Here is a 12951-nt window from a genome sequence, read left to right on the forward strand (position 1 = left end):
GCGTGAACTTTCATTGGAGACACCAAACCTTCTGGAAGCTGCGTTGGCGAGCGAAAAGCAAAGGCTCTAACGGCAGGCAGGTATGGGCATTAATGTGTTAAAAGAAAAACATGATTAATGTTGATTCAATAACCAGTTAATTAGCTAGTTAATTAACTAGTTAAGCAGTTAATTAGCGAGCGATATAAGAAAAGGTATATTTGTTCTTCGCTCGTTTCTTCCTTTCCTTTTTTACCGATCGCTGCAGTGCCTCCCTCGCGCACACTGTGCCTCCTTGGACGAAGCATCTCAGCACAGTAGGGTTAGGGTTAGGGTTAGGGTTAGGGTTCGATTTTAGGGTGAGAGCAGTAGAGTTATATTGAGTTTTATACCTTCAGGTCGATAGGGTTTAGAGCGAGGATTACAGGGTTGGGTTGAGGTTTACAGGGCTAGGGTTTTGGCACTGAAGCTCCCACCTCCGGCAGCATCAGCATCTATGGAGGTGGATGGAGGTGGGGGCATGGCTCCCCGTCCTGGACCAAAGCGGAGCTATTTCCGAGCAGGAGCTCGCCCTCAGCAGGTCTGCACCTTCTGGCTTGAAGGCCGCTGCAATCGCGTCCCCTGTAACTTCCGGCACTCTACCGATGATTCTTCATCCATGGACAACATGAACATCAACAGCGGTGGTGGAGGAGGAGCAGGATTTTCATCTGGCCCTGGTAAACGATCCAATTCCGCCACTTTCGATCATGAGCACGAACGTGATGCTCCTTCCCAGCGTAGAAATGTGTGGGGGAGAATCCGTGGAAATGTCTCAACCACCACGGTTGCTGCTGCCACCACTGCTGCCACTGCTGCCACTACGGCCACAACTGCTCCTTCTCGTTCCCGTACTATCCCTTGCACCTATTTCCTCCGCGGAAAGTGCTTAAAAGGAGATCAGTGCAATTTCCTCCATTCCTTCTCGTCCTCCGAAGACATGAGCTTCTTGACTCAGCTTGTCGGCCATGAGAAGGTTCACCTGCTGCTCCCTCTCTGTCTATGTCAGAATTGTGTGGCCGCTTCTTTCTTTGCATGATGTTTTACACGCAGAAGAGCTTTAGTAAATCCAAAGTTCCATGCATCCCAGGCAGTGAGAGCTATTGCACTACCAGACGGCGCGAATATGCTGTATACAGGAGCCCAGGACAGCACGATTCGGATCTGGGATTGTGAAACAGGCCAGGTTTGTATTTTGAAACTACCACTTTCTGTCCGTTCTTATTTGATAAAGAGACAGGCTTTGTTATCACCCTCCATGGTCCTGTTTGATCCGTTAGAACAAAAAGAGCATACAAAAGTTGCATCAATTGGCATACAAGAGGGTTTCAGTAAAATAAAATAAACGTAATAGTAAAGGGGTAACCTATGAGGGGTGGTGGAGGTGCTTGTTGAGATAGCCGACTTAGAAGACTGAAATTATTGGATGATGGCTCAATCACCTTGGTATGCTCTTATCATCTTGAGCTTTGCTACATTATGTTGAGTTGTTATTTGTGTGAGCTCGTTCACAATCCAAAACTTGATGCCCTTGAAATGTCTTGTTTGTCAAAGAAACCAGTTATGAATTTCGTTGTTGTGAAGCTCAGGAATTATGTGGTTACCAGGAAGAATTTTTTCTTACTCTAAGAATGTTATATCTACATATTCAAAAAGCCTAAGTGATCCATGAGACTAAAAGCTACATCTATGTGAATATTATAGGACGTCTTCTTAAATGAAGCAAATGAAACTGCATGTAAACTAGATTGGTCGCTGTATGTAACAGTAAGGTGTCTATGATTGAAGTACAAGTTGTGATGTAATATACAGGATACACAATATACAAAATAAATAAATTTGAGAGAGACAGGCCCTGAGCAGATCAATCATTAACACTCAGTGGATGATGTTGTATGGTATCAATTTCATCCAGAGTCTGAACTGCAGGGGATTCTGTTTGGTCTCACGCATTGATACTCTGAATTCTACAATGCAGGCAGCATCTTCAATGTGATGAACCATGTATACTGGGGTGCCTGGGTGGGCCAACTGAGTTGTATTTCCAAATTCGTTCCTAAATGGAAACATCAATGCACTGTGCAACAGAATTTTCTATGCTCAGTTTCAATCTGTATTTCTATATGAGATATTTGACATAATATCTCTATCCCCAGGTCATATGATGAAATGAGATCTGTCAATGGTGCATCTAAATCTAATCTATGAGACAGGTGGATATCCATACATCAATGTATTTAGTTTAGGTAGACTTGTGGTGCTAATCTAAGTCTCAAGAAATCCATCATACATAGATCTTTTGAATGTAACAGCTAATAGCTCTGTGATCTTACGCTGGGCATGTTTTTGTGGTGAAACTATACAAAATGGGCCTGCATCTTTTCAAATTGTAATGTCCTGCCAAAGCTACACAGCTGGGGTGGATTAATGACTGTCGACCTTTCCCATGAGAGGCCCTATTCTTTGTCTCCTTATTTCTAGAAGGAAAAGAGCCTAATTATTTTATTCCAGCACTCTAAGGAGGGTTCCAAATCCTTCTCTCGAGAGAATGGCATCTTCTTTGATCTCATAATAGATTGGGCAATGATTTATACATAATGTCTGTCTGATTCAATTTCTTTGCTGGCAAAGCTGGCAGATGCAGTTTTATAAAGCTATATGTTTTTATCATTCATTCTCTATCCTGAGTTCATGAGGTGACGCCCAGACCTGTTGCATACCCTATCACTGTGCTAAGGACATGTGACACTTGCCTCCATATACTTTGCTTGAATAATGGAACCACGTGGGAACATATGTATGAAGAGGAATTATAGTTGACCATCTCTGTGTTTATTTGCACTTTCAGATTGATCCATGTTGGTTATGTATCAGCTCAGTGATACCTTTCCTGCCGATTCTATTTTTCTCTAATTTATGTCATATCCAAATATGCATAGTCAGCATTATACTCAAATGGTGGGAATGCATCCATTTATGTGCCATGTACTTGGAACCAATATTTTATTTATAAAGGTCAACTATCGATTTCATCTTCCTATGGCATTTGTATATCTGATAAAGAGTCCACTGTGGATAGTGATGCCTAGGCAGTTCTAGATTCAATGTACACAAGGCACGACTTGAACAGTTGACACTATAACTATTGGAACTCAGTTCCAACTATCTCATGTGATACTTAATATTTTCCTGCTGATCTTGCGAGACAACTTTCACAACTAATGACCTTTTGATGTTTCTCTTATCGATTTCATCTTCCTATGGTAGTTGTTTATCTACGCAAGAGTCCACCATGGATAATGATGTGTAGGAAGTTCTAGATTCAAAGTATACAGGCACGATTTGAAAAGGTGCCACCATAACTATTGGAACTCAGCTCTAACTATCTCATATGATGGCAAACTGTGGATAGTGAGGCCAGGTAGTTCCCAGATTCAATATATACAAGTCATTGCTTGAAAAAGTGCCTCTTTGACTATTGGGGCTGCTCCCAAATCATCTCAACTATCTCATGGGGTACTGATGTTTTGCTCCTTATGATGCAGGCAATAATTATAACCAGTGGCCTTTCTAGATTTCTTCAGTCTTTTGCATTGTCGAGACTTCGTTCCCATATCGCTGCTCCATATAGGAGCGTTGGTATGGCCAATGTTTTTAATTATTGTCTGGTCTTGGAACTGTACATAAGCATGTTATTTCTCAAACGACACCAAAGGTGCATGGCATGGGAATTAAAGTTAGTGATTAGAATGATGCTAAACATTAATGAGATTTTGAAGGTAGTTGAAAAGCTTAATACAAAGATCTTATAACACTTATCCGGTTATAATGCATTGTCACTCTCCTTTCACAATCAATACAACCGTCTTGTGTGGAGCACCCTAGTCAAAGTTTTCATGACTCCACTTCCCTATTCCATGAGTTACAATGAGATGGTCCTTAGAAATCCTCTCAAATAAAGGGGGATGCAGACTACATACATATTAATGAGCATTAAAATCCTGAAGTAAAATACAACAAGGTACAAGTACAAGATTTTATATCAGCTTTTAGGTTCGTTTCACATAAAATAAGAACAAGATAGGGGTAGCTTGTAATTATATGCGGTGTTGGGAAGACCAACGACATCCAGCCTAAAGCATCTATTGTTAGTTAGCTTTAATAGGTTAGAATATTCAAGATGTCCTGAGAAAGGTTTGGAAGGAGAAATGGGCTTTGTTAATGTGACCCCAAAATATGCATATGACATTACTGCACTGGCTGCTATTACATAGATTCTGATGGTCCAATCTGTTCATCCATGAGTTGTATAAAAATGGTAATCTTGGTCTTACCAATATTCACAAAGAGTAGTTCTTCACAAAATGCATGTAGATCATTGCGATGTTTATGAAGGCCCTTTAGCATTTAAGATCAAGATAGTATCGTCTGCATGTAGAAGTATGGTATTAGTACTCTGACAAGACTTGCACCAGTTTCACGTAATCTATATATGTTATCTGAAATCTCATCATTGTAAAGCCCAAAAAGAGTGGATGATAAAGGGTTTCCTTGTTACCCTAATGATGTAGGCCGTGTACTGGTCAGCTTGTTTGGTACTCTCCTTTTAAGGTCTGCATCTTTCCTGTCACTGATTCATAAGAGTGTGCAAATCCCCAACTGCATATCCTTTTGGTGCCTCAATAGTTTGCAGTTGCTACATGAGTTTAGCTCTTGGCAGTGTGTCATAGCGAAACATGTGTAAGAAGCTTCCAAAGTTCAGTAAAATTCCAATTGGACCACCAAATTTGGAACATTGCATATCCTCTTGGTGCCTCAATAATTTCCTGTCATTGCATGAGTTTAGTGCATGGCGGTGCATCATAGTGAAACTGTGTAAGAAACATTCCAAGGGTTGTAAAATTCCAATTGAACATGTGCGTACCTTCCAACACCGGAGAAGTTTTGTGTAAAGCATGAAAGGTCTACATAAGATATTCAACAATAATTAATTGTAGGCATATTCAACTCAAGGTAAATAGCCCTCCCAAATTTCTTTATACTCTGAAACATGGCATTTGAGCAAATTCAAAATAGTAAAATTGGTTTCTTCTGATTGTCTATCTGTTTGTAAATAGTTTGTGAGCAAATCCAAAATAGTAGAATTGTCCTTTTCTGACTATCCTTCTGTTTGTTGATGAATAGAAGATAACAACCACTTAAAGGTAGTATGCATGTTCTCAAATAAATCCCTCCAAAATAGACTTGTTATCCATGGTTCTTGGTCAGTGACTGTAACAACTGTATCCCATGGTACTTGAAGATATTATGTATAAACACTCTGATCATGTGTTATGGCCTTGCGAACTAGCTACTTATGGTAGCTCATATCGCATCATTTCCTGTTTGTGATCTCAGAAAATAAAAAATAGCCATGCTTTCACATTTTTCATTTGGAATTGGTAAATGCTGCAATGATCCTGATTTTTTTCCTATGATATTTTACTTTTTGACAAATTATGCATGTTCTTATGAATGTTTTAACATCCTGATATATAACTTCCCAACAAATAAAGTCTCGACTTTTTTCACTGTGGTGTCAATTCCATGGTATCCTGCATAAGATGAACCAAGATTGCAACCAAAACTTTAGGCCTTAATTAATCCGTGAGACATACATTTCCATGTGCCACAAGAAACTTATCTTTGAGGTTACAATACTCATGGTGCTATCAACGAGCTAGCTGGTCATATGTTCATCGAAAATCATCACCCTGTGCATATTTCTCCTTCATATTCATCTACTCGGGATGATAGGCTATAGACACTGGTGATATGTGTCGTCTTCTTGATAATTTATCAGCTACTACATGCACAATTTGAAAGTGAAACGTTGGCAAGAAATTTATCCATCACATGCACTTTCTAGATAATTTTGCCCATGTGAGAAAATATTATTAACTTTGATGATGTATCGACCCTATAAAATCAGTACCTAGGAGGTAATGTTTCCAGCTGGAAAGATTGTGAATTGTGGGTGATAGTTTTTTAAAATTAACCTGGTAAACTGGCTGAGGCTGTGAAAATGCTCTTCTCCTGTATGATACTACTCAGCAAATCTGCATTAAAGCAACATTAATGCTGTTGCCGCATACATAAATCTAACCAGATGTAGCTTTGCAAGATCTGATAGTTTTAGAAGTAGTTTGGAGAGAGAGAGAGAGAGAGAGAGAGAGAGATGTAGTGCTGGTTACCAATGGGAATGGTTTCGGCTCAAATCGAACCAAACCGTTAAGCTGTGGTTTAACGGTTTATTGGTTTCAAAAAAATTTAATGGTTTGGTTTGTTTGTTTGGATTGTTAATAAACGGTTCGGTTTTGGTTCGATTTGGTTTTAGAACTCGGGTTTATAGGTTTAAATGGTTTGGTTTAAAGGTTTTGTTGGTTTTTGGTTAACTTTTTTTTTCACCTTAATAGTTTATTAATTTAATGGTTTAATTAATGGTTTTTTATTGATTTGATTAATTTATCTTAAATGCTTATTTAATTTAATGGTTTAATTAAAGTTTCTTTTATTGATTTAATCAATTGAACTTAAATGCTTATTTAATTTAATGTATTTTTATTTATTTAAAATTTTAATTAGTTTGACTTAAATGCTTAGGTTTAAATTTTTTATTAAATGGTTTGTTTTGGTTTCAACTTTTCCCTAAATGGTTTGGGTTTACCTTTTCGTGAACAGTTTGGTTTAAATGGCTTGAGAGTTCATAAATGGTTTGGTTTGGTTTTTGTTTTATATAAATGGTTCGGTTTGGTTTCTTTGCTTTGGAACCAAACCGAACCAAAACTGAACTGTGCCCATTGCTAGTGCTAGTAGTGTAAACGACGTACCACTAGGGTAAGCTAATTACAATAGAGAGAGAGAGAGAGAGAGAGAGATGTTGTCATTGCAGTGTTCCACTACAGTGTCAGTGGGAGGCGATGTTGGTTGTCTTCTTGCAGAATCTGGCTGGCTTTTTATTGGCATTCCAAATGAAGTGAAGGTATCAACTTGTTGATCAATTCACTGACATCTATGTATAATTTTGCACACCCAATATGATGGGACATTCATGCACAAATTTTTCAGGCATTAAATCTGCAGACTAACTCAGAGCAAAGGTTGGAAGGCCCAAAGGGTCAAGTCCATGCTTTGGCAGTCTTCAATGATATGCTTCTAGCTGGTGCTCATGTATGTTTCTTTTGGGCTGCCATAATTTTAAATTTCTTGCCAATGGGTTTTCTTATTTTCAGACCGCAACATGTAGCTTAGTATTTAAGGCTGATGTGGAAATTGATTTATTTGTAGGATGGGAATATATTAGCTTGGAAATTCAATGTAATTGCGAACATGTTTCAACCTGCGGCGACTTTGTGGGGTCATGCTGGAGGAGTTCTTACCTTGGAAGTTGCAGATGGAAGGTTGTACTCTGGGTCAATGGATAACACAATCAAGGTATTACTTTGTAAGCTATGTGCAAATGTGCATAAATAGTTGCTTTATAGTATTTTTTGTACTTTTGCATATAGTTAAAACAGTTTGTCATGTTGGGAAGGATGTCATTCTATATATGTATATGAAGGGTCGGGAATGTAATTTTAATTTTCCTTTTTCTATGACTATTTACTGTCAAAATGTAGTGAAATGATGATAATGTTAATATTTTTTGTAAATTCAGAAATGATATCAAAACAGTTTATAGGAACTTGTGCTATTGATAGAAAACAAAATGCGTGTCCTGCTGCAGACAGGTGGTGAAGCCTTTAACAAACTTTACTTATTTTGTAAAACCCAAGAGGAGACCACATATTAGTTGTCTCATAGCCCATCTATATGTCCCTTAGAGACAATAATAGATCATTAATAAAGAAGTCAATTTCCATCTTAACGTGAACTAATAGTTTCAAATGGATGTGCTGAAATAGGTTTGGGATTTGAATACCGGCCATTGTATACATACATTGCAAGCACATACAAATGTTGTTATGGGACTCCTCTGCTGGAATCAGTATCTGATTTCTGGATCTCTGGATGGCACTGTGAAAGTAAGATTTTGCTATACTATTCTTGGGTAAAACTGGGTTTTGAACTTCACTAAATTAGTATTTCGAGACTTCTCATTTTCAGGTATGGACTCCAAATCAGAGTGGAACTTATGAGGTCCATTTTACCTATCCAAAAGATTCTGGAACTACTGAGAATATGGATGTGAGTTAACTTTGAGCCACTATCATTTTTCTCATTTATCTTTGAGTTAATTTTTTCTTGTTTTTATAGCAATTGATCAGAGGGTTTTTATAGCTAAATCCAATGCAGGATAATAGTTTACAGTTAAGATTCAAGGGGTAGTGACATGCTGCGGTCATGGATGTTTGGTTACTATGACTTAGCCCACCAGATACCTATTATTTTCACAGTATGGATACCATGTGATTTATCAGAAAGTTTGGTACAATACGACAAACAGAGCATATTTTGGCTTTGAACATGATCGCGATGACTTACTAACAGTTAACATCTAAAGTTGCTGCTTAGATGTGGCAGTCTTAGAGGCGTATGTGGGGACAGTATTTGTAGCTAGTGTTGATTATGAAGCTCTATGTTGGTTAGTTGGAATCAAACTTGATAGAAATGTGGCCATGTTCCTGCCGGACTAGTTGTTATAAATATCATAAAGGCACTTGGCACATTGAAATGAAAATGTGGCCATGTTCCTGCCGGACTAGTTGTTAATGATGTCTGATGCTTTTCACTATATGAATTTTTTTTCCCTAGTTCAGTCTGTGGATGATTCAAGTTTGTAAATTATTTGTAGATATTCATTCTTTCGGATTTGTAGGTTCACCTTCAATGTAATTCAGGCTTATCCCAAAGGTTTTTGTTTTATCCAGGGAGTTCTAGCATTTTGTGGCTTTGTGGACAACCAGAACAAGCATATACTGCTATGCTCATTAAATGATAATACTGTTCGCATTTTGGAGTTGCCATCGTATGTGTGGAATATATATGCATATACCTAACATTTCTTGAAGGTTGTAAATAAAACCAATTTGTAAAAGTATATGATGAGGTTTGCCAATGCATGAAACAGGTTTACAGAGAGAGGGATCCTATACTCAAAAGATGAGGTTCGAGCACTTCATGTGGGACCTGGTGGATTAATTTTCTCTGGAGACAATGCTGGGGGTGTCAAAGTATGGAAGTGGGCACCATAGTTTGCAATAAAAACAAGATTTTTCAGTGTTAGTAAGTTAACAAAGTGGCCATATGCCACACTGATACATGGACTGCTGCACTTTACTTCCTAGCTTCCAAGTAGGAAGATAAATTGTGTCTGGAATAGTTTTGGCAAGTGAAATATTGAGGACCAGGAGATGATGCGAAATAGTGGTGAATCTCTAAGAGTTGGTCACTTGGTATACGGGACTTTGTTGCAGCAGACAATGTGTTGGTCTTAGCATGTTGCTGGAAAGTTGCGGCTTCATATAAATAGGACACCTTGAAGCTAAGCCTCGATATTAAATGGGTTGGTTGATCTTTCTGTTGTGTGTTATGAACACTTAAAGCACTTCATCCTTTCAGCATGAATGGTATACATTTTCAAACAGAATGATATGCCATTTGGAGGCATTGGAAGTTTTTCCGGAGTTCCATTGTAATGTGATATGGTTTTCTGATAGTATGCTTTCGAAACCAAACCTCAGCTTATAAAAAGCCGGTTCAGTTTCTAGGCTTGTATGACTTGATTTTTTTTATTCATTACATTGGAGTCACATGTTATCAATAGACTTCTAGTCATGACCACCATAGCTAGCTATTGTAAACCTCTTGGTGTACCTTCAATTTTGTGGCTATATAATTTACTGGTCCTTGTCTTACTTGTAATTTGTTCTCTTCTGTTCCATCCAACCTGGAAGTCCCAACTAAAAATAGGATTAGGCATTTGATCGGCATTCTTTGGAAGGAATACTGAATATAACTAAACATGAATGGCAACTGAAGGAATGATATGGAAGTATCGTTACAATGCATGTGAGATGGTTAAAACCAAAAAAAGAGTAAGAGAATTGTAAGCCATTATTTCTATGAGAATCGTAAGTTATTATTTCAATGCTTTTTGTGACATGTTTCATACAAGACACTATTCTTAAAACCTTTTGTGTTTTCATTGCTGTCCATTTGAGATCCTTAAACGAAGCAATTCTGGGATCCATTGTTTCTTGTGATGAGGTCTGAGTGTAAATTTGTGAATGCCGTATGGTTGTGTAGGACCATTTATTTACTATTATTATATTGGGGAAAATTTAATGTATACTGAATAGGAACATGTTTTGTTATAAGACATACTTATTAGCACTACATATACTCATCCTGGATGAGAATGTCATCGATACACTATTATCTGGAACAAAATTTGCTGTTCCTTCTATGCAAATTTCAGATTGCATTCATTCAATGCTATCTTCAGATTACATTCTCCAACAGTCCGATTGCTAACTATTTTGATGACCCTGTGAGATCAGTGAGACCAAATGATTTGGATGAAATTTAATGGGGACAAAATAAAGATATTGAAGAATGTTGCTATGAGAGAATTTATATTTATCTGATTCAAACGTCTGCACAAGGATTTTTGCTGCTGTTAGGGAAAGGTGGTATCCTTCAGTAAAGGCGGAGAGTAGGTGCGTGCATTGAAGCTTAGGTTGTTGGAACAAGAACTGGTCTTATATCTTGGTCGTCTTTTGGAGCATAGAAAGTTTGCGAAAGCAAGCCAATCCTTGATTACTTGATGGTTGAAAACATTGTCACCTTGCTGTTAGAGTATAGAAGTTTCAAATTTAGTAGAAGAAAAGGATTAATGATGGCGAAGATTTAAAGATCCGTGCTTTTTTTATATTTATGGATGGTCAAAAACAAAATGAATGCATAACGGGAAAATGCACTGGCCGGGAATCGAACCCGGGTCTGTACCGTGGCAGGGTACTATTCTACCACTAGACCACCAGTGCTTTATGGTACCCTCATCACAAATTGCACTATATTTTAAGTATATAAAAAAACAAGTGATATTCATTCTTTGCTATGCCTTCATCACAAAACCTTACACGTCCCTATATTTTATTCATTACATATTTTGCAAATTGCACTATATGTTGAGCATGTAAAAAACAAGTGATATTCATTCTCTGCTATGCCTTCATCACAAAACCTTACACGTCCCTATATTTTACACATTTTTATGCCATAATGTAACTTCAATGTCTACCTTTGTGTGATTGAGTGTGAGGGCTCTCTGAGAATTAATTCTCATTTTGGTAGAGAGGCAAGGTTGAATATCATCAATAGTAATTCTTGCCTTATATTGCGCCCAATGTTCAGCTGGATGTTTACAATGTAATATTCTAACTTTTTCCTTTTTAATATCTTCCCGCTACTTCCTTACCTTTTGTCAATAATTACATATTGCATAAGCATCACTTGAAAGCTCTAAGAGATCTTCCACGCCCATCTTTTTAACCGTTTTTTATGTCACCTCCTTGAATTTTCTAATGCCAATATCTTTATGGGTTGAACACTTGTTTCATAGAGGAGGTGGTGAATTTAGCTCTCAATTGATTCCTTAAAAATATCTTTTGACTCTTCCCAATCTCATTCCATGCCTTACGAGGGATAATGTCACCCCACACTTCTATTCCATAATCAAGATTTGAGTTACCATGGCATTAAATAATATTGGTTTCACTTCCCATCCATGAGTATCACTTTAATCAATGTATTGCTTGTCCAACATATAATAATTTTTTATATGAGCGTGAACCCTACACTCAAAGCATACACTTCATTTATTTAGAGTGGGTATATGAATACCAAGACACTTAAAGCTTTGCACAAATTGTACATGGTCTCCTTTATATATAAGTATAGGGGATGAGCATGTTCCAACATGTTCATTATTTTCTATGTGTATAATCTATCAAGTGGCAAAAGCCATGTTCTTATGCTAGAAAAGTTTATGTATATATTAACATACATGATTTTAGGTGCATAAATGGGAGCAATCCATGAGAACTTTATGAATAGCAAGACAATTAAAACTTTGCACAAATTTTACATTGTCTCCCTTATATGTAAACATAGGGTATGAGCATGTTCCAACATGTTCATTATTTTCGATGTGTATGATCTATCAAGTGGTAGAAACCATATTCTTATGCTATAAATGTTTATATTTATATTAACATACATGCTTTTAGGTGCATAAATGGGAGCAATCCATGAGAACTTCATAAAGTATGCCTTACTTCAAAAGGAACTTTACATCCATCATACGAGAGAATATATGATTATTGTTTGGTTATTGTGGAAAATAATGGGTATTTAGTCATGGTAAGAAAAGATTGAGCAATTTATGAATGTGAGAATCCCTTTTTGGTGTTAAAAGTTTGAAGGAACACAACCTACCTATAGATATATTTATTCTACACTTATTATTGAGTTTAAATATTTGTGTTATGTCACAAAGGATGCTTCTCATGTAGTTTAATGTTTTTGTTTGATGCCTTGGTGGCTTTTCGTCAATCATAGCATGCTTGAGCATCAATTGTTGTGTTTTGCCCTTTGATCATGGAGATGAAGAATAGTTAGCTTCTAGCCCATTACCATACATGAAGATGCATGTTTGTACACACACCAACACAACATATATATGTGTTTGCATGCACTAATCACATTTTTGTATCTATTAGAAAAATGAATATATAGGGCGAAAAGAGTTTGATAAAGATTAATTGTTGAGAATCAAGTTCAACCTAACATTGTGTGTGAACACACCCTTCAAGAATCTATGAGCACTCAAAGGTCAAGAGTCACACCACTCTACACATTAACTATGTGTTATAGAATCATATGCAATGA

General features: G+C 37.2%; 1 protein-coding gene, 1 long non-coding RNA gene and 1 other non-coding gene across 3 annotated transcripts; 2 read left to right on the forward strand and 1 right to left on the reverse strand.

Annotated features, from left to right (window-relative positions):
• The first annotated feature begins 257 nt into the window (after positions 1-257).
• Positions 258-9921, forward strand: LOC147858915 (zinc finger CCCH domain-containing protein 17-like). Its single transcript, XM_087325822.1, has 9 exons — positions 258-994; positions 1109-1204; positions 6950-7039; positions 7126-7227; positions 7345-7491; positions 7962-8081; positions 8164-8244; positions 8928-9025; positions 9128-9921. Exons 1-9 carry the CDS (start codon positions 476-478, stop codon positions 9249-9251), a joined length of 1377 nt encoding a protein of 458 aa, XP_087181948.1. The 5' UTR covers positions 258-475; the 3' UTR covers positions 9252-9921.
• LOC147858916 (uncharacterized) lies at positions 2183-4966 on the forward strand. Its single transcript, XR_015530352.1, has 2 exons — positions 2183-4828; positions 4860-4966. It is a non-coding gene; the product is annotated as an uncharacterized LOC147858916 (long non-coding RNA).
• Positions 9922-10974: 1053 nt separating the features above from the next.
• TRNAG-GCC (transfer RNA glycine (anticodon GCC)) lies at positions 10975-11045 on the reverse strand. Its single transcript has one exon. It is a non-coding gene; the product is annotated as a tRNA-Gly (tRNA).
• Positions 11046-12951: the final 1906 nt, after the last annotated feature.

Source organism: Azolla caroliniana, unplaced genomic scaffold (assembly GCF_043228905.1).
Source record: "Azolla caroliniana isolate FFs.n. ecotype wild unplaced genomic scaffold, voAzoCaro1.0.p SCAF_10, whole genome shotgun sequence".
Taxonomy (NCBI): Eukaryota; Viridiplantae; Streptophyta; class Polypodiopsida; order Salviniales; family Salviniaceae; genus Azolla; species Azolla caroliniana.

What these genes read in the sequence shown, in the direction of transcription:
- LOC147858915 (XM_087325822.1), top strand. Translation starts at nt 476, where the DNA reads ATGGAGGTGGATGGAGGTGGGGGCATGGCTCCCCGTCCTGGACCAAAG. An exon ending in GGGATTGTGAAACAGGCCAG is followed by an intron (nt 1,205 to 6,949) that starts GTTTGTATTTTG and finishes TTGTCATTGCAG; the next exon opens with TGTTCCACTACAGTGTCAGT. An exon ending in CTCTGGATGGCACTGTGAAA is followed by an intron (nt 8,082 to 8,163) that starts GTAAGATTTTGC and finishes TCTCATTTTCAG; the next exon opens with GTATGGACTCCAAATCAGAG.